We start from the raw sequence: 21732 nt of genomic DNA, 5'->3' as shown, positions 1-21732 counted from the left end.
GGTGCAGGTGGTGAGAGCCAGCTGCTGAAATCCTTCAGCGCTCCCATTGTTCTCCTGTCTGTGAAGTCGGTGCTTCCCGTGCCCTGAGCCAGAGGCTGAGGTGCAGGAACTGTGTCTAGTAAGGACAGAGCCAGAATTGAAAGGCCTCCCCCGTCTGCCTTGGGACTGTTGCTGAGGCACAGCTGCAGAAAGAACATGTATAAACTTCGTGCATCGTGTTTGAATGTGTAGAGAGAAGTGTTCGGAGAACTGAGGTTGGCGGATGGGAGACTTATTCATGTATTTGCAGAGTGCATTGCTTTCTCAGGGCGTAGGAGCCCTGGGAACCTTTCAGACCACTTTATAAACCATAAAAGACATCCTATACAGTGATCTCCCTGCTGTGGCTTAGTTTGAAGAGACTGACCCACCGATTTAACAGTAAGATCTTCAGCTGGGAGTGTATTTCAGTAAAATGATTCCTAGCATAAATTATTTTTTAACATCTTCTTTATGAAATACTTTTTGCTGTTGTTGTAACTTTGTACTACTTTAACTATCAGAGTTAGGTTAAATCAGGTCTATATTTTGTTCAAATAGAAAATGCAGGCTGGAATTTTTATTTATAAATATAGAAGGTCAGTGTATAGATGGAACTTAACAGTTCTAAGTGAGCCTGGCTTAGTGATAAAATCTATCAGCTTGTGCATTTACTCGATCTAGTGGTAACATTGAGTTCTCAGGAAAGTGGCTGCAGTGATAGTGTCTGCCAAATGCGGCTCACTTTCCCCTGGAAGGTAAGTTCCAGGAGCACGAGGTTCTTGTGTTTAGTCACTGGTGTGTGTATAAGTGCTAGCAAGGAGGTTTGGCACACTGTCGGTGCTGAATAAATATTGTGGTGTGAATGAATGACTGTATATAATATATTGATTATGAAGTGTGATGACTAAAGAGCTCTCCCCACCCATGGATAATAATAGACCACTTAGAAATAAATGACTGAATTGCCAAAGTAAATGTTGAAGAACTTATAACTTACTTTGTTTCCGTAGCAACGGTGGACAAGTTGAATGTAATTGATGATGATGTGGAAGAAATTAAGAAATCAGAGCCTGAGCCTGTTTATATAGATGAGGTATCTATCGTCCTTTTGTTTAATAAACACCAAGACTTTAAAAATGTGTTATCTTTGAGAATGCCTGGGAACAGTGCTTTTCTATCCAGCAAAGGTAACTGTCTGGACTTCTTAGTGTCACCCGTTGCTTTTTTAGGATAAAATGGATAGAGCCCTGCAGGTTCTTCAGAGCATAGATCCGAAGGATTCAAAACCTGACTCCCAAGATCTCTTGGACCTAGAAGGTATTTAGTTAATATTGAGTTCACTTTAATGTTGCTTAACATATATATTACCTGTTTATAGTGTCTTGAAGTTTTTTTCCTGCCTCCTGTTTGCTTTTTGAGTTTTGAAATTCTGGTGAAAAACAGACCTGTATAAAAAGTAGTGGAAATGTCACTTTAGAAGTTTGTCACAGCCTTTTCATGAAGGGAGTCCTTGTATTTCTGTAAGCTTACTGGTGAGATCGGTCAAAGGAAGGGCAGAATTAGAAATAACAGCACATTAATCAATCAAATCAACATGTAAAATTGCTTGTTTTTGTTTTAACTGTCTCCTTACTGTGTATCCTTTAGTTGCTAAGAGATTAAAGCAAAAACAGATAATCTTTTGTGTTTTAAGAATCCTTCTTGGGTTTCTACACCAAAGCCAATCAACCAAAAAAAAAAAAAAAACAAACAAAAATCCACAGTACTTTGGGGATCTGTGCATAGGGGGATTGTACATATAATTCTTGCATGAAAAAGGGTAAGTCAGGAGGGTTATCATGAGTTCAAGGCCAGTCTGAACTATGGAGTGAGACCCTGTCAAAAACAACAAAACCAAAACCAAGCAATTTCCTTTGGGAAAAAATACAGCAAATATATAAATCTTAATTTTTTTTTTTATAGAAGAAAGCTTGGTTATGAATATGTAGCTTTTCCCTATTATATTTGTGTTTTTATAATTGGAAATCTATGAAGTATTTATATGTTATTAGTGTTTATATTTTTATACATGTGCATGGTGTATGGTGTGGGTGAACATGCCATGTGCACTAGAGGATGTCTTTACAGAGTTGCCTCTCTGTTCCACATGAGGGTCCTGAGGATCAAACTCAGGTCACCAGGCTGTGTAGCAAGCTCTGTTATCTCTTATCAGCCTTGCATTTTAAAATGTCTTAAATAGATGAAAACGTTCCTATTTAATGTGCGGGCACATGTGTACATAATTTATACAGTATGGGCCAGGTTTGCTTTACTTAGGAGTAGCTCTGTAGATACTCTTCAGACTTTGGGGTAACTGTCACAGTTATCCCCCTGTAAACTTGACTAATGGCTCCAGGAACATGATGAGATTTTTATTCTAATTTTGACTTTGCCCTTGGTCTATGATAGTAGTATATAGGAGCAAAGGTGCTATAAATGTTGTTAAAATAGATCTTTTATCATCTGTTCTCTGGCATAAACTTATTTCTCTATAATTTGTATGATGATGCATATTCTCTTGTTTAAAGATTGTTGAAACTGACTTAAGCTGTATTGTTTCTATATTTGTAATTATTTCTGTATTTACAGATATTTGCCAACAGATGGGTCCAATGATAGATGAAAAACTTGAAGAGATTGATAGGTGAGGTTTTCCATGCAGTAGAAACAGTATCATTTTCACATGTTTACTTGTTTTGAGCGAGCTTTCAGCTGGTGAAAGTGCTTCTGAAACTGTGTCATCTATTGCGATTACTGTTTAGTTGCCAGACTCTTAAAGCTGGTTGCTCATAGTGCTGTCTATTTTGGGAACATTCTTTATCATCAGTGGTAGTGATGTGATATGCATAGAATCATGATTTGATCCCATCAGTCACTTTGGGGCTGGAATTGAGTAATTGAGTAATAAAGAATAAAGTGAATTTAGGACAAAGTGAAAATGGCAGTTTTAGGCAAGCATTGACCTGTTACAGACCCAAGAGTGACATCTGTGTCCACTACAAGTGAAATATCCCTATTTGAGGAGCTAAATGCAGTGCAGCAACTAGTCCTGTTTTCTCTCGTGCCTCTGTGTTCCTGTCGCCTTTCGGTTCCTTTTCTCCCTGGTTTTGCTGCTCTTGAGAAGGGCAGCAGTGCTGCTGGGTCGGCTCTCAGTGTCAGCTTCCGATGGGTTCCGCGCCATTCTGTCCTTGACCAGCTCGCTCTGCACTCAAGGAGAAACTTGAGGAATGAAGTCCAGGGAAGGAGTTGCTCTCCATTCTTCTCCCTTTCCAGCCCCTAGCCATTGAACTGCTCTATAAATAATACAGAAAGAAAGGATTAGGGTGTTTACTTTTCTAATAGATTTTTTTAAAGTAGGAATAGCAAACGTGTTGATTTGTTCAAGGAAAAAATATTTTGTTCCATAGAGTATTTTTTATGTGTGTGTTTTACCTTCATGTATGTCTGTGCACCATGTCTGTGCCTGGTGCCTGCAGAGGCCTGAAGAGGGCATCAGATCCTCTAGAACTGGAGTTACAGATGAGTATGAGCTGAGAATCGAACCTGGGTCCTTTGGAAGAGCAGGCAGTGCACTTAAACATTGAGCCATCCCTCCAGCTCCGCCATAATGTAATTTTACAAATCCTTGTGTTTTTTTTTTTACATAAATGAAATAATCAATGGTAGATTGATCATATTTTTAGAGAAAGCATCACACACCTACTTATACATCTGCTACTAGTGATTAGTGAGTAATCAGACTGGAAAAGTTGAAAGAAAATGACCAGTTTACCATAGGTGTGGCTAGGAGTATAGGGCACATTTCCTTGGCCAAAAAATTAACCAAGCCATTTGAAGTCCACACTAAACCTGGGGAGATACACAATGATCAGATGTTGTGGTATTCAGCACAGTGTTATTTATGACCGTAAAAATGCAGCTAGCTAAAATGCCTTTCAGTGTGAGATTGGATCTCAAAATTAAAATTCTATATTTCATAGTAGAAATTATTGCCATTGATAAATATTCATTGATATGGAATAATGCCATATCTATAGGGTAAGATATGACAGTGTAACCTTATTTTTGTTAAATAAAAAGAATATCACTAAAGAAAAATATCTAAAGGAATTCAAACTCACAGTCCCTGTTTCTGATGTCAGCTAACTTTAAAGAGAGTAGCTGTTAAGCAGTGAGTCAACTAGCTGGAGTCTGTGTTTTACAGCAGTGAGTCCAGACACAGCTCCTGTGCTGGGCAGTGCTTTTCGGTCCCTTTGTTTGCTCCAGTTGAGAATTCAAAGATCGATATAAACCATTTTTCCCATGAATGAATCGTCAGTAGTTTGTATTCCTACAGTGTGGGAGGGGGGGTGGGGATAAAACTCTGTTGTTAGAAAATTAAATTGTCCGTTTCGTCTTGTCAACACAAAGGGTGAAATCCCGTAGCATTTACAACCTCAGGGGTTACAGCTGCTGTTCTGTTTGACTAGGTTACAGACTGTTGTGACCTGATTTTCTATGGCCTTCCCTAAATAATTATTCACCACCACATTGTCCTTTTCATTCTTTCTTTGTGTACCCAGCTTGTCTCTTTGCCTATTTTTCTTTGCACCATCTGGCACCGCCTTGCCTGTGCCTTCTTCCCCAGGACCAGCTTAAATCCTAGGCTTGTCTCTGCAGTCCCCAGCTCATATTAATCTCCTCCAAATTCTGTATTCTCTCCCCATGTCATAGAAGCTTGTCCTTGGTTATATGTTACGCCACTTAGCGTGCGTGTGCGTGTGCGTGTGTGTGCATGCCTGCGTGCCTGCGTCTGTGTGTGTGTACTTTTGAATTTGTCTTCTAGTAATAGGAACTCATTTGTCCTCACTTGTTGCAGTATAGTTTTGAGCACAATTCAGTAAAGCTTGCTTTTGCTTTGGATTATCTTGGATCTTGAGAAGTAGTTTCATGCATGATGATCATGGCCTTCCACTGCTCTGCCGGTGTTCCATCAGTGTGCTGGGTTATGTAGACCAGATTCTTAGGTTAATTCTTAGTCACACATTTGTTAGTACACACACCTCATCTCTGTAGATTTGGGTGCTTTGCAGCAGATACTTCTGAAGATCGTGGCCTGCTTACAATCATTGCTAGAGAAGAAACAGCTCCTTTTTACTAAAGGAGAGATGGCCATTTGTGTGGTGGGCTGTGTCTGCTTGCTTCTGCCTCCCCCTCTCTATAGACTGAACCACGTTCAGTATAGACTTGCAGGTGCTTTAGGCCAGATAAAAAATAGCCATTTCTTGTATAAATTTGTCCATTATAAGTTATCATTTATTACTTCCAGGGGACTAGGCAGGATTATACCAAATCAGAAGGATTTTTGCCATATGTTCCCTGGGCAATGTGGAAATGTTTGTTTGGCTTGGTTGTTATACAGTAAGGTGCCTGGTTTTATTTACTTCCTCAAAACCACCAAGTCAATAAACAGTAGTGGAGACTAGCTTGTATATATATTGATTTTACTTATATTTTCTTGGTAATATTTAGAAAATTTTTTACTTTTATGGATTCTTTGTGGATTTCACATCATGCATTCCTATCCCACTTATCTCTGTCTCCTCGAATCTGCCCTCTGTGCTTGCAACCTCCCCAAATGAAAACTAAATTTAAAAGAAAAACCAAACCAAAAAAAAAAAAAAAAAAAAAGAATCGTGTGGACGCTGTAATGTGGCCTGTTGAGACACAGTTTACCCTTTAGTCCATTTATCTTTACTTGGAAGTGTTCATTGCCACAGGCGACTGGTGTGGCTTGAGGCCTCTGATTTCTGCTACACTACCAATAAAAGGCTCTCCCTGGGGCCCCTCTTGAGTGTCCTGTTGTCCTGTGTCATGGGGATCCTGCTGTTTTTGATCTATAGGTCTGTCCCCTTCACGTGCTCCATCAGTTCATAGATGAGGTGGATGTTGGGGTGGCCAACTCATAGGCCTGGTTCTGGACCTGGGTGGTGGTTGGGTTGGTAGCTTGCCAGCTTTTCCTCATTGTCACTACTGGGATGAGCTCTCCAGCACTGCCTTGGCTAGCTCACTCAGTGCAGCCTACAGCACGGAACAGGGCCAGTTCTGCTCTCGGGCCCTCAGATCCAGGTCCTCCTCACTCATATCGCCAGGACCAGCTCTGCTGTTTTGCCCAGGCAAGGTGCAGGGCCCCTTCTCCCGATTGATTGATTGCTGTAGGGGCATATGAGGTGGGCAGGGTCATCTCTCCTGCTCTCATGCCCTCGGGGCTGGCTCTCCTGCACCAGACAGCAGGGTCAGCTCTAGTGTACTGCCCATGCAGGGTGCAGGGCCTGCTCTCCTGTGTGCTGTAGCTAATGTAGGGCAAGGCTAGTTCTCTTGCTCTCCTGACTCGGGTCAGCTCTCCCTCCTGCCGCAGGTAGGAAGGGGTGGAGGGGGAGGGCATCTTTCTCTCACCCATGTCACTGCATGGCAGATGAGGGGTTAAATAATTTTTTAGTTGATTCTTCATGGATCTAAGCAAGTTAAAGTGTGTGTGATTTTTTTTTTCCATTATGCTTTTGTTTAAGTCACAATATACTTCACAGAAGCTCTGGGTAGCACCTTGCATACTGTGTAAGTGAGATTTATAATGAAGGCATAGACTTTTACTGAAATTGGGACTATTTTTCTTTGTAATTGAATTTTCAACATAAATCTATAATATACTAAAGTAAATTCTAGCACAAATTATGAATTGATTTGCATTTATGAGGTTTAGATCTGACTTTTCCATATTATTAGGAAGACTAATTATTGCCCGAATTCAACAATTTCCCATATTATTAGGAAGACTAACTATTGACTGAATGCAACAACAATTTCTTCTCTCAGTTTCCCTTTCTGACTATCCTTTTATTGCATATGAAAGAAGCCTTTTGAGGTATGAATAAAAATGTACTAAACTTAAACAATCCTTTACATTTCTATGAAAATACTTTTCTTCTCTATTAGGCGGCATTCAGAACTGTCTGAGTTGAATGTGAAGGTCTTGGAAGCTCTGGACCTATATAACAAATTGGTGAATGAGGTACCTGTCTATTCAGTCTATGCAAAGCTTCATCCAGCACATTACTCATCTACATCCTCTGGGGTTCCAGTGCAGGTGAGCATTGCTTTTGAGAAAATATTCATCTTTTTTAAGTTAAATGTTTAAGAGCATATTAAAGATCTATTGCCCATGAATGAAATTAGAAAACTAGGGTTGGAGAGATGGTTCAGCCATTCATTATAGGCTAGACTCACAACCAAAAAAAAAAAAAAACAAAAAAAAACATAAAACTGTGTCAGCTTCCTTCACTGTGACAAAGTACCTGAGAAAAGTCAACTCAAAGGACAGGAGGTTTATTTGGCCTCCTGATTTCAGATGTCTCTGTTCATGGCCAGCTGGCTCCATTTCTCCAGGCCTGAAAGAGTGTGTGGAGCACAGCCACCTCATCCTCATGGCAGGTGGGAAGCAGAGCAGTGAAGATCTGGGCTGAGATAAAACTTCAGAAGCCTAGTGAGCTGTTCTGTCCAGCAGGTGCTCACCTTATAGCCCGATCAACTATGGACTACTACCGGATTGATCCGAACAGCTGAAAGCCAGTCCTCCCAACACACAGCCTTTGATGTGCAGGGGTGGGGGGGTCTTCATACTCAGACTCAACACTGCACTTTGATGGTCTCAGGAAGTATTGTCTAGACACTATTCACTGTAAAGATGAGCTATGTAATTTCACAAACACATTCCAGTTCATTTTTAACACAATGAAAAGACCACTAAGTGTATTAAAGGTGGGTTATGCTTCTTTGTATGCCTTTCTAATAATACATAATAATATGTATCTATTCTGTAGATATAAGCTCTTTATTATAAAGTGTGGGTCCTTTTATGTAGGGTCTGCTGTGTAAATCTTCTGGGTACTGCTCAACAAGGAGACTATTTCTTTAAAAACTTCTTTCAGGGTTTGTCTTAGGTAATTATTTAAAGAGTAGTTAATGCGCTTCTTTTTATTTATTCTTCTCTCATATATCACACTCCAATCGCAGTTTCTCCCTCCATTGGTCCTGGTCCCTCCTTACAGCTTCTCCTCTCCCCCAGATCCACTCTTTCTTTTCCTTCAGAAAAGAGCAGGCCTCCCAGGGACGTCCCCAAACATGGCATATCAGGTTACAATAAGACTAGGCACATCCCTTAGTAAGGCTGGATGAGATAACACCAAGCTGACAAGCATAACATACATGCAGTGGACCTAGGTCAGACCCATGCAGGCTCCCTGAGTGTCGCTTCAGTCTCTGTGAGCCCTAGAGCCCTGGTTAATATGGGCCATTTTCTTAAGCTGTCCTTGACCCTTCTGGCTCCTATAATCATCCTTCCTCCTCTTTTCCTGCAGGATTCCCTGTGCGTTGCCTAATGTTTGGTTGTAGATCTCTGCATCTATGATCTTCTAGTCTCAGAGCATGCTTTATATTTTCTTAGGTTCCTGACTTCAAAATGTTTTTTAAAAAAAGTGTGTAATGAAGCTTTGCTACAGGCCCTTTGAGGTGTAATTGCCATAAGCTACCCATTAACAGCATCACCTTTCTAATACTTCCATGTTTTTGTGCTTGCCACCTGATATTAGAATACTTAATTTTTTCAGTATACCCAATTCTGAAAGATTTTTTAAATTTTAGCCAATTAAGTTTAAATTGAACATGGATGACCAAAATTCATGTTAGTTTATGAAAACCAGTATTCAACAGTGTGTCAAGGAGACACCAAGGAGAAAAAGTAGAATGTGGGTGCATAATTAGATGATGTAACACAATATAATTGCTAAGTTTTTTTTTAAATGGTTACTGTGGTAACTGTCACACAAGTTAAGACAAGAAGCATTTATCAAATATGCCATGCTGTGAACTTTATGAAAATTACGTATGAGCTTAGAAAGGATTTCTGGGTACAAAAAGACTCCTAAAGTTTATCCACTATTACTTCTGTTTTCAAAAATCTCTTTGTTGCTTCTGTGAAAGTGGAACAAAGCAGATGTGTGTCCCCTGTGCAGTAGACTGTGTGTCTAAGGGGTGCTCGTTCCAGGTGTGCCAGGTTTCTGTGCTGCAGTGCCTGTACAGCTGTTCTTTGTTTTCCCTCTCAAGGCTTTCGAGGGGGTTACTTTTTTCACACAGCCTCTTAATATATTAATTGGCATGTGAGTTTATTTGAAATATTCAGAAATTCCCATTCTATTTGAAAGATGTATCTAGTAAGAGTGGATGGGGTTACAGCACCATTAGTTAGTCTGAAAAGGACACTTAGAAACCGTGAGCCGCTCATGTCTGCTGCTCTAGTCTCAGCCTGTTGGCAGTGGGTTGCCATCGGTGCTAAAGAGATAATGTCATTGCACTTAATATAGTTTATTTGGCATGCCTGCTATTCTAAATTGTAATGTGATCTTTGCTTTAAACAAAACTGGACCAGTGATTACTACTGTATGGTATTTATTAAACATGTGGATTGTTTTGAATGCTGTCCTTATGGAGCTGTTACTATGAAAATTACATAGGTATACATAAGAATCTGGTGATTTTTTTTTTTTTTTTTTTTTTTGTGGTTTCCTGAGGATGCATTTTATCCTCACAACTCTTTTATCTTCTGAAGAGACAGATGTCTTAGGGTTTTACTGCTGTGAAGAGACACCATGACCAGGGCAACTCTTATAAAGGAAAGCATATTTCACTGGGGCTGGCTTACAGGTTCAGAGGTTAAGTCCATTATCATTCATGGTAGAAAGCATGGCAGCACACAGGCAGACATGGTGCTGGAGAAGGAGCTAAGAGTTCTACATCTAGATTGGCAGGCAGCGGGAAGAGAGAGTGATACTGGGCCTGGCTTGAGCATCTAAAACCTCAGAGCCCACCCCAGTGACACAATTCCTCCAACAAGGCCATGCCTCCTAATAGTGCCACTCCCTGTGAGCATATGGGGAACATTTATATTTAAACCACTATAGCAGGAGATATGGTACACAAGGCAGAGAGGACCTGGCCCCCTGGCTTTCTCTTTCAACCTTTTATTCATCAGGGAGGACTTGGAGGAGTCATCCTTGAATGAGAGTGAAGAGTTGTCATTCTCATGGTAACCTGGAGTAATCGTGGGTGTCCCTTCAAGGGATGGTTCTGTGGCAAGATGTATGTATTAGGCACTCTTAATAGACTCCAACTTTCTACTTTAAAATAGTCCCCACTTTTTTCTTCAAAACTCCTACAGAATCAGAGAACAATTAAACACATTGTAAATGTTCATTGATTAGACACCATGAGTTGGAAGCACTCCACTTTTTTTTCCAGTATGGAAAGGTTGGTATAATCAGATTGTTCCACAAATAATTAAAAACTTTATTTCCTTCAAGTCTTAAAGTTTTAGATATGTTTAGTAAATGGTTGAGAAAGCAAAGTATCATTTTTTTCTGTTTGATTAATAGACATATCCAGTTCAGTCACATGGTGGAAACTACCTGGGTCATAGCATTCAACAAGTATCTGTTGCCCAGAGCTATGGCTTAGGACCCGATCCTATGGGCTCGCTGAGATCTCTGCCTCCAAATATGAACTCAGTAACAACACACACTGTCCAAACTCCGTATTTAAGGTAAGTTTTAGAGAGCTGTGTTAATTTGTCTTAGTTTTAGAATGAGAACCTACAGACTCTTCTACTTACAGTAATATTCCTGAATTTTACTTTTGTTATTATTGTTTGTTTGTGGGGTTTTTTGGTTTTTTTTTTGGGGGGGGGGGTTCTTTTTTTGTTTGTTTGTTTGTTTGTTTGTTTGTTTTGCGAGACAGGGTTTCTCTGTGTAGCTTTGCGCCTTTCCTGGAGCTCACTTGGTAGACCAGGCTGGCCTCGAACTCACAGAGATCCGCCTGCCTCTGCCTCCCGAGTGCTCTGTGTAGCCCTTCTGTCCTGGAATTCATTCACTGTGTAGACCAAACTGGCCTTGAACTTTTAGAGATCCATCTATCTGCCTCCTGGGTACAGAAATCAAGGTGTGTGCTACCACATACATCTCTCAATATTTACTCTTAAGGTAGAGTTACTGAAGTGGCCGTTTCTACTCTCACTAAGTTGAATGATGCTGCCTTTACTTCAGCTAATACCTTGATAATTGCTAAGATTTAAACCTACTCTTTAAGACCCTAGACAAAAATCTCTCACACACTCTCTCTGTTTTTGTTTGTTTGTCTTTGATTTTTCAAGATAGGTTTCTCCATGTAGCCTTGGCTGTCCTGGAACTCGCTCTGTAGACCAGGCTAGCCTAGAACCCACAGAGATCTTCCCCCCTCTACTTCCCGAGTGCTGAATTAAGAGCATGCACTGCTACCACCCAGCTCCTAGATAATGTCTTTATTTTATAGTGGTCCTTCATAGGGATTGATGCCATGGTGTTATTACCACTGTGCTGTGGTTAGTTAGCCTATTGAAGTAATGTCAGAGATACATACCTGTATATATTCCTAAATACTAAAAAAAAAAAAAAAAAAAAGTTACTGCTTTTACCCATAAGAGGAAGTAAGTTTGAATGGTGGACTTTGTTTAATATTTTTGTACAAACATTTCTCTGAGAATCATGTTTTCAATCTTCCTATTTACTTTATCAGAGAGAAAATGTATCAGTTTTATATATAGTTGCTCTCTAAGCTCCCCTTTCAACTTAAAGTCCATGAGCAGGAGGTTCCAGCACTACCTGAAAAGTAAGTGAACTGTATATGTGGGGCAGTTGAAGTTTTGTTCTTCTGAATGACAGTAGGAAATTATGAGAAAAAGCTGGTAAAATAGCAACATTAATCCTTTGCTATAAGCAACATATTTGGTGTGATTTAAAATTAAATATGTTTTAAATAAATCTATGCCATAGTAGTAATAGGAGAAAAGCAAAGTCTTGCAATTTGGTATGGTTTATTTCCCACTTAGAGTGTGAGTCAGTCAGTCTATCTGTCTGTGTGATTGATCTGTCAAGTACTCTGTTATGCAGGGTACACTGTTGTGCTAATGAGCTTTTGTGTATGATACATTGTTATGCAGGGTACACCATTGTGCAGGGCACACCATTGTGCAGGGTACACTGTTGTGCAAGAGCCCTTTTGTGCATGATACACTGTTGTGCAAGGTATACTGTTGTCTCTTTGAAAGTGCTGAGTTCTTGTCAAAGAAAAGCTTAGGGGTTTGGGGCTCAGGTTCGCCTTGAGCAGGGCTCTGCTCTCTGATGCTGGCCAAGTTTGCATCTTCAGTACTTTCAATACTTTGAGTGAGAGGTTGAAGGGAGTGAAGTTAGCCTTAGAATCTTACATTTTGTTTCTTTTTGAGCACTCTGTTTTTTTCTGTTTTTCTTTATTTTTTAATTTTACTGTAATGTACAGGAGACTCCAAGATAACTAGACTTCATTGTAACTGTTGCATGGAACCTTGAGGTTTAAATAAAAAATTTAAGTCTCAGTACTTCGAATGTAGAGGCAAGGAGATCTCTGTGAGTGCAAGGCCTGCCTGGTCTATATAGTGAATTCCAGGCTAAGCAAGGCTTCAGAGTGAGACCCTGCCCTTAAAAACTACAAATGATAAATACATCAGTGCTCACTGTCTTTTCGGGTGAAGGAACAGCTTGCTCTTTGTCCAGTTCCTTACTTCACTCGTAGCTGGCCGCCTTGGTCTTCATTGAGTTTCTGCACTTTGTCTCTTTGAAGCCTAGCCCTCCTCACCCATCTACTTGGGCTGTTTCAGGAATTTCTCTTGTCACTTGTCACCTGATCGAGGGCCTGCCACCACTTCCCTCTCCTTTCTTTTGTTTCTTTTTGTCTGTGGTGTAGGTGTGTTTATGTGGGTGCGTTTACCTTGCTGGTTTGCTGCCCATGTGAGCAATGTGTAGAGGCCAGAAGTCAGGATGTCTTCTTCAATGTCATCTCCACCGTTTGTTTGTTTGTTTGTTTAAGACTGTGTGTGTGGGGTTGTTTTGTCTGCATGTGTGTCTGTACACCATTTGTGTGCCTGAGGCTTTCCAAGGCCAAAGCAGGACATCAGATATCCAGGAACTTGAGTTACAGGTGGTTGTAAACTGCTATGTGGGTGCTGGGAATTAAACTGGGTCTTCTGGAAGAGCAACCAGTGCTCTTAACTGATGAGCCATATCTCCAGCCCCATCCACCTAGGTTTTTTTTTTTCTTTTCTTAATGCAGTCTTACTGAATCTGGATCACTCTGTTTTGGCTAGCCTAATCAGGCAAGGAAGCTTTTCTCAGTCTCCCTGTGCCAGGGTTAGCTGAGGCTACAGCTTCAGATCCTCATGCTTTCACAATGAACATTGTCTCTATACCCTGAGGCTGCTCTCCAGCCCTGCTCTTCTGAATAAACATTAAAAAAAAATCATGCCAGGTAGTGGTGTCACAGGCCTTTTAATCCCAGCACTGGAGAGGCAGAGGCAGGTGGATTTCTGTGAGTCCAGACCAGTCTGGTCTACAGAGCGAGTTCTAGGACAGCCAGGACTGCTACACAGAGAAACCCTGTCTCAAAATAGAACCAACCAAACAAACAAAATTATGTTAACAGTATCTGATAACTACATAAACTTGAAAAGAAGATGAGAAAAGCATGTTTGTTATGATATGTTGTCATAACTTAACATAAATGTGATTTTCTTTGTAAACTGTCTTTTGCAGCACTGGACAGGACACTGTTTCCACCCCTTCTTACATGAACCAGAGCTCTCAGCTTCCAGCAGCTGCTGGTCCAGCTGCTTACACACAGCCTGTGGGGATGTCCGCAGATGTGTCCTCTTACCAGAGCACAGCCTCCGGTTTGCCACAGCTGCCTGCCTTTCCAGGGGCAGTTCCTGCACCTCCAGCCGCACTGCCGCCAACAAGTTACCACCAGCAGCCCCTCCTTTAGAGACAGACACACCAGGGCTGTTGGAAGTCTTCTAGCTGTGTCACTCGACCCAGGGGATCCTGATCTGAAATGCTCACTTTCCCCTCTCAGTCAAAAAGAACCATGAATAATAAAGCACAAACCCCTACCTTACCCTGAAGGCCATAAAAGGGTTTTTTTTTCCAGTCCTGTTCGCTCGAAGCTCATCTTTTGATCAGAGGCAGCTTGAAGATGTTTCGGGTTAGTTTTGTTGAACTTTCTGGGCTCTCAGTGAGTAGCCTTATGACACTACAATGTATAAGATAGGAGTGTGAGACATTTTCTTTAAGGAAACCAGTTTCCTCCAAGCCGTGATTTGAGGAGCACTAAGGACCTTTCAACATTTTTGTCTGCATTTTCCCCCCGACTTTCCCCCACCCTCTGATTTTAAAAGACGAACGTCTTCTAGTGTAGGCCTTTAGCTGGCCATGCATTTCCTTTGGGCTCCTTGATCACAGCTCTGTGTGCAGTCCTGTCGACAATTTGCTCACAGTGCTGTCTATGGTGAGTAATTAGCATGTGATTGTCCACAGAAGCAAGAGCATGTGGGAGGAACACAGTGTTTTCTATTAGTAACAGTGAAAGCCATGTGTCCTGTGGCGGCGGCGGTGGGCCCAGGAGTGCCCCACACAATGGTAGCCTTCCCTGAGGAAGGCATTCTGTCCCTGGTGTTTAGTATTGCCACTGCTGACCTTTTCAAGTGACTTGGATGTCTCCTGAAGGTGCTGTCCTTTGGCTTTCCTTCCTGCCAAGTCCTGCACTTCCTTCTTAGGGATTATCAGTGAACTTGAGCCAGGAGACTTTCTTCATAATCTGATGGGATAGAAAGCGTCATGGCTGTGAAGTGTGAGGTGGGCGTGTTACCTTCTTACAGAAGTGATTGACATTCCATGGTAAGCTGTCATCATGCCAAGCTCTTGAAAGAAATGTGCATTACCTCAGCAGTAACTGTGAGCCTTTGCAGGAACGGCAGGCAGTGGTTTGGTAGAAAGGGACAGGAGAGCTCCAGGCTGTCTTTCTGAAGTCCGGTGTGAAATTGGTTAATAGTGCAAGATCCCACATACTGTGGGAGCTGGTGACAACCTGATAAAACTTTGCAAACTACCTATTGTACCAACTTTTTACATAACAACAAACTAGAAAACATAGATGTACATGCTTCAGATACATGATATTTAGACTTCGAAAGTGTTCCAAGCTTAATCTTTTTTAAAAGTTAAATCTTGCATGAATGAACTTCTATATATTTTTAAGCACTTAATCTTTCTATTAAAACTCCATTGGAAGACAATTTGGAAATTTTGTCATTTATCTATTTATAAATATTTGATAACAATTATGTTCTTTTTTCAAAGAAACTTTATTCTAGAACATGCTACTGCATACAATGGCCAACACTGAAGAGAACAGTCGTCCCTGCAAGCCTGTGTTCTGTGAGGGTCTGGTTCAGTACAAGAAACTGGAAAGAGTTTCAGCCTTTCTCTGTAGCATTTCCTTTCAGGTGAATTTACTTATGTACGTACAAGAATGTACTGCAACACAGCACCTGACTTTTCTGGAAAAAAATCTTCTGTTCTTTAAAAATTAAGGAAATAAATGTAAAAGACTCCAGAGCTGCTCTTGAAAGCGTTTGCACACGTGGACACATCTTACCTTTCTCTTCTGAACTGTGTAATAAGCTCATCTTAATATTTGTGCATTTCATGTTTAGTTCTTGTCTAAATCATAAAAGCTTTATTCAGTGGAAGCTTTTCAATCAGTGTAAATACTGGGTACTCACTGAATGGGGACCAGCCAGTAGAGCCCAGGTGTTTTGGAATAATAAGACATGCAACATGATCTGTATATAAATGGTATATATTGGTGTCTGTGAAGTTTAATATATGCAGAAGTTTCTTCCTCCTCAAAATAATTTTATTTTTTTCCATTCATAAATTTGTGTAGCAGAGTTATTGATAGCATAAAATGAAATTAAATCTGTATTGATCTGGTTTCAGTGTTAATACGAAATGTAAAGATATATTTTTTTCTTCCCATAATCCTATGAACTGTACTTATTTTAAGATGTTTGTAGTTATTTATTTTCTGCCAAAGGAATAATCTATCTTCACATTTCTACATTGGGTTCATATTTAATGTTTTCTAACAAAAATTTACATTTCATTTTTCATATAAATCTTGATATATTAGAAAGATCCTTAAAAATAGAATTTATTATATAAGACATCCCCTGAGTGTTAAAGTGGGATATATTTGAAAAATGAACAGTCAGCCAACGCTCTTTTTATTTGGTAATTTGTTTACAAAATTACCGACACATTACCTTTTTACTTAACATTTAAAGATGTTTTTCCATCATGCTATTTCAAGTACTTGATATCTGACTAATGATTGTACTGTACACTGAAGATGATAATAAAGTTTCATCCACATTTTGAAAAATAATCTGGTCTAGGGATGTAACTCATTGGTAGAGTTTGTTTTTCACATGTGGAAGGCTTTAAGTTTTACCCCCAACGTTGCAAAATGGGCAAAGATGGCCTTGGGGATCCTTCTCTCTTTTAAAAATGATCGTCTGTGTGCCACATGCATGCCTGGTTCCCTCAGAGGCCAGAAGAGGGCATCAAATCCCCTGGGACTAGAGTTAGTGAAGGTTGTGAGCCCATGTAATTGAACCTGGTCCTCGAGAGCTGAGCCACCTCTCCACACCTGGAATCTCTTTTAAAGTTTTTCTTAGTGAAAAAATAAAGTGCAGGGCCCTGAGTTCTAGGACTGGGATTGTTGAATTGTCATAGTGTGACACCAATGTTTTCTGGGTTTTTGTTTTTTATATTGTTTTGTGTTTTTGAGACAAGGTTTCTCTGTGTAGTCCTGGTTGTCCTGGAACTCACTCTGTACGTAGATCAGCCTGCCCTTGAACTCACAGAGATCCACCTGCCTCTGCCTCCCAAGTGCTGGGATTAAAGGTGTATACTACCAACACCTGGCTACCAATGTTTTTAATATTAATAAGTTATAAATAACATATCACTGACTTAATGATTCTATCAAAAGGTAGTTTTCTCCTTTATTTACTTCAATTTTAGCTCATAGATAAAAGGGGAGAACTCAGTTTGATTTTTGTTGTTTGACTTCATTTTTTAAATAAAGTTTCTGCCCTCATCCCCCCACCCCTGAGGGAAAATTACTATAAATTTGTGAAGCTATATTTGAATTTGACAGTTTTTATTATTGAGTCTAAAGAAATTATGTGGCTTACATGGTACAGTGAGATGAAGTATCCCTTTTGGCTCAAACTCATGTCTTCTTAGAATGTCATTAGTGACCTTACTTGTAAATAGTCTGAAGGTAAGGTTAGGTAAGGATTGTTGAGCAGAAATCATTCCAACACAGGAGGGGCAGTAAATCTCTGATGGCGTCTTCATAAGAACATGAAAAGGCAGGACCCAGTGAATGAGGCCACCTGCGGGAGGAGACAGAGGCTCTCCTGCCATGAGGAAACTAAGGACTGCCTGGAACCACAGAAGCTGGAACAGGGACAGGACTTCTCCCTGAGCCTCTGAGGGATCATGCTCTGTGAGCACTGCAGTTGCAGACTTCTAACCTCCAGAACTGGGAGAAAATATGTAGCTGTTTAATTAAGCCTCCAACATTATAGCACTTGGTTACAGAGTCCTGGAAAATTAGCACGCAGACGCACATAGCCAGTTTTGGTTACCTTGCATTAACGATTTTAGGTTTTCTGTATCCCTCCCCCACCCCACCCCATAATAGGTTTCTCTGCTGATGTAGTAAGCCAGATTAAAACGAATTGAAAAAGTATAAGAACAGGCAAAGCAATTCCCGGGTGGGTTCTCTAGATCCAGAGATGGAGGCTGAAGAAGCCACACCCATGAGCAAAAGCAGGGAGACTTCATAGGTTGTAGGCTAGGAGTGATGATGTGTCCACCACAAGCTGGGTTTGGACCCTAGCAAGGTCAAAAGCTGAGCACTTGGGGTGGGGGTGGGGGGCTGGGGCAGCTGTCAGCTTTAGGGAGGGAGCTGCAGGAGCTACCAGGAATTCAGAGCTGGGCTTTTTGGTGCCTTTGTTTGGAGACCCTGAGTGCGTGGGGTTTGGAGAGAGAGACAGGAATGGAGCTTTCCACATCATGCAGGGGTAAGCTGGAGGTTCCAGCGGAATAAACGTTGACACAGGAGTTGTCAAAGATGCATGTAGTCCAGTGGGTAGTTTTTTGTTTTCAATCCTTGCTAAACCACAATGAAAATCCACATTGATAGATGAATCTAAACCCCTACTAACCCATAATCCCATTTTAATGATTTGTTTCCCCACATCTGTATTTAAGTATTTGTTCCCTTTATGCCAGAGATGTTCACAGGTAACAAGATCACTGTTGATTCTGCATTTACCGTCCACGCCTCTGCCCATCGTGAGTAGTGGAAAATTCCTGATGAATAAATACTGAAAGGCAAACAAGGGCAGAACTGGGTAGAGACAAAGGCTGCTGAACAATGGAGATTTATGATTAAAAAAAGGGTTTAAAAATAAAAATATTTCCAAAGCAAGAAATAATTATAATGGGATTTAAGTGTATACATTCACAAGTCACCACGAGTTTGAAAACTAGACAGTTGTGTGTTTTTGTGTTTGACTCTTGCACTTAATGTTTTCTTGTTTGTGTTCCTGGTGACCACATCTAGAGCCTTGAGTTTGTCGGGCAAATGCTGTACCTCTGAGCTAAGCGTGGTGGCTTTGCTATTTGTTTGTTGCTTTTCTTTCCTTTCTTTGCTTGTTTGTTTGTTTTTTGTTTGTTTCCCTCAAGACAGGGTTTTTCTGTGTATCCTTGGAATCTGCTTTGTAGACCAGGCTGGCCTTGAACTCACAGAGATCAGCCTGCCTCTGCCTCCCAGTGCTGGGATTAAAGGTGTGCACCACCACCGCCTGGCTTGCTGTTTGTTTCTATCATAGCATGTATCAATACTTCATTTCCTTTTATAGCTAAATAATGCTGTTCCATGTGCATATAATGCAGTACATAAACACACCACAGCCAAGACAGGGTTTCATGTAGAAGCCCAGGCTGTCTTCACAGTGAAGATCCTCCCTATTCAGCCTCTAAGTGCTGAGATTAAGCCTGATCCTGACATCAGAAGTTGGTGGCACTGGATGGGCTCTGAGATTGTGTGGTTCTGTCACACAGAATAGGTCCAACACTAGGAAAAGAGGAGCTCAGGCAGGTATACCCAGCTCTGTTTGATGAAGAAGTAGAGGTGGCATCACAACACATTTGGGTGTCGGTAGAGGGGTTCTGTATTGAAGCAGATGCAGGCACAGCCTGTGTTTCTCCATACAAAAAGGTAGCTAGCGGGTGGGGACATCCAGTGTGAGCTCAGGCCTCTGTTGCATTGAATCCCATATCCTAACATTGATCTTATTCGATAGAACCTTTCCCTTTTTTCCACTCCTGTGTGCTAGACTGACCCACACCCCAGATTGCTCATGCCTCAGTCATTTGGTCCTGCCATTGTTTTCTGCCACATTGTGGAAGGCTTTTGCCCATTTAGTGAGTTAAATAATGTCACTGGCCCCAAACAATGCCATGCTGTTGAAGCAGCTCATAATTATGTTTAAGCAGTTCCACTTGCTGGTGTTCTGTTCTGGGTCTCTCTGTAGTAGACAATATAATTTGTTTTTTTTAACACGCATTTCTAACTAGCCATCTCATTCAAATTATTCTATGTAGAAGTCAGTAAACAAAATAATGGTACTTGCCTTCTCAGACTCCTTTGCAGTCAGAGGTGACCACATGCATGATTTTTGATTCAGTGAGGTTTAGGTCAGAGGTCTTGAGAAGGTGTTCCTAGGAGGAAAGGAAAAAGTTTAAAAAGAGAAACTTTGGCTTAGCAGATTCCCAGGAGATACAGCAATAATATTGTGACCATGAGGGGTAAAGTCCCAATGGCTTAGAAAGATAATATCTTTGAATAGCTATATCAGTTCTAGTTTGGACTTTATAAGTAAGTGAAAATTAAAGATCCTATCTACCAATTTATTGGCCAACTTGCTGTTGGGTAGGGTTTTGATGCTGTGCATGAAATTCCTAGCCTACAGAGGTCTGTAGAAGGCTTTAGAACTCAGAGGCAACTAGTTATATTCCCAGGGCTTGGCCCAGGTGTGTAAGCTATCTGAAATGGAGATGAAACTGAATTAAGCCAAGAGCAGCATGGCACTTTCTGGGGCCTGGTATTCTAATAACTTGGAGTTTTCTTTGACCTTGTCTTAGAAACCACGTGATTGTTTATTGGCATCCATCCCATTACAATTTTTTGTAGCATTTTATTTGTGTCTGTGGTTGGAAGGAAATTGATATGCCATGTATGCATGTGCAGATCAGATGACAACTTTGGGGAGTCAGTTCTTTGACTATGTGGGTCCAGGGGATAGAATTCACGTCCTCAGTCTTGGTGACAAGTGCTTTTACATTATGAGCCGTCTCTCCAGCCCCCATTTTAACATTTCTCAATTTATTACCGAGTTCCACTTTGTTTGACCTAAAGCTATGTGATTTGTGATACATCTTAAAGTTCGAGTTGACTTAGGAATGGGAAATGGCGTTAAGAATCAAGAGACAAAAGTGTAGGTATGATGAGAAGGCTCAGCAGCTACAGGGGCTTGCTGCACAGGCCTGATGACCTGAGTTCAATCCCCAGAATACACTTAAGAGTGGGAGAAGAAAGCCACTCCACAATGAAGTCTTCTGACGCCCACACCCATGGTGTGTCCCCAATACACACACACACACACACACACACACACACACACACACACACACACACACACGCCACATAATAATACTTTCCTAAGATGAGAAAAGGGGGCCAGGCTTCAGCTTAAGTCTTAAGAAAGCTGATGTCTTATTTTAAAAAGCACCTTACCGGCTCCGTTACACATCAGTGTTCTCTGTAAGCCCGAGACTTACAGCCAAGGCAGAAGCAGCAGCATGCACACTTTTTTTCTGACCTGTGGTGGGAAAATGCTCATCACGGAAGAACAGGAAAACTAGAACTTTATTTTATTTTTATGTGCATGGGTGTTTTGCCTGTATGTTGTCTGTGCACCGTGTGTATGCCTGATGCCCACAGAGGCTAGAAGAGACTGTCAGATCTCCTGGGAGTGGTAACAGTTATGAGCCATCTCATGTAGATGCTGGAAATTAATCCGGGTTCCTAGAAGAGCAGCCAGTGCTCTAAACCACTGAGCCATCTCTCCAGCCCCAGAAAACTAGAATGTTAGTACTTGGCATTTTTACATCATTCTGTATTTTAGGATTTTTATAAATCTATTTTCTTTAAATATTATAGAAATCATTAGCATAATTTATGTTAAGTACCCCAAAATGGCAGAATGAAGATGGTACAAGATGGGATCAAATGTTACAACTGTCTGGTTTAAGCACGTTGCCCTTACCAAAGGTATTATTAGCAGTCCTTTAATTTTAATATTTATTTACTTTTTTGGAATTAAAATCATTTCTCCCTTCCCTTTCCTTCCTCCAAGCCTTCCTGTATACCTCTCGTTGCCCTCTTTCAACTTCAGGGACTTTTTTTTTTCATTTATTGGTGTGTATGTGTTAAATACCCTTCTCAGTCTGTATACTGTTAGGTGTATGTCTGTTTTCAGAGCTGCCTGGTATTGAACGACCAGTTGGTGCTCTTCCCTCCGGAGGATTATTTCTCCCG

General features: G+C 40.8%; 1 protein-coding gene across 2 annotated transcripts in view; it reads left to right on the top strand.

Moving 5' to 3' along the window:
- Window positions 1–14106, top strand: part of Stam2 (signal transducing adaptor molecule 2) — a 47595-nt gene extending 33489 nt beyond the window's left edge. For both annotated transcript variants that reach the window (XM_006974239.4, XM_042275291.2), the window contains 6 exons: window positions 1032–1114; window positions 1251–1338; window positions 2650–2704; window positions 7033–7183; window positions 10524–10690; window positions 13746–14106. In XM_006974239.4, the coding sequence (XP_006974301.1) occupies window positions 1032–1114; window positions 1251–1338; window positions 2650–2704; window positions 7033–7183; window positions 10524–10690; window positions 13746–13974 (773 nt within the window). In that variant the 3' untranslated portion in view covers window positions 13975–14106. The remainder of the gene's footprint in view (window positions 1–1031; window positions 1115–1250; window positions 1339–2649; window positions 2705–7032; window positions 7184–10523; window positions 10691–13745) is intronic.
- The last annotated feature ends 7626 nt before the right edge of the window (window positions 14107–21732 follow it).

The sequence above is a fragment of the Peromyscus maniculatus genome, chromosome 4 (genome assembly GCF_049852395.1).
Source record: "Peromyscus maniculatus bairdii isolate BWxNUB_F1_BW_parent chromosome 4, HU_Pman_BW_mat_3.1, whole genome shotgun sequence".
Taxonomy (NCBI): Eukaryota; Metazoa; Chordata; class Mammalia; order Rodentia; family Cricetidae; genus Peromyscus; species Peromyscus maniculatus.
The sequence above is the reverse complement of the archived record's forward strand: the minus strand, read 5'-3'. Positions and strand labels throughout refer to the sequence as shown.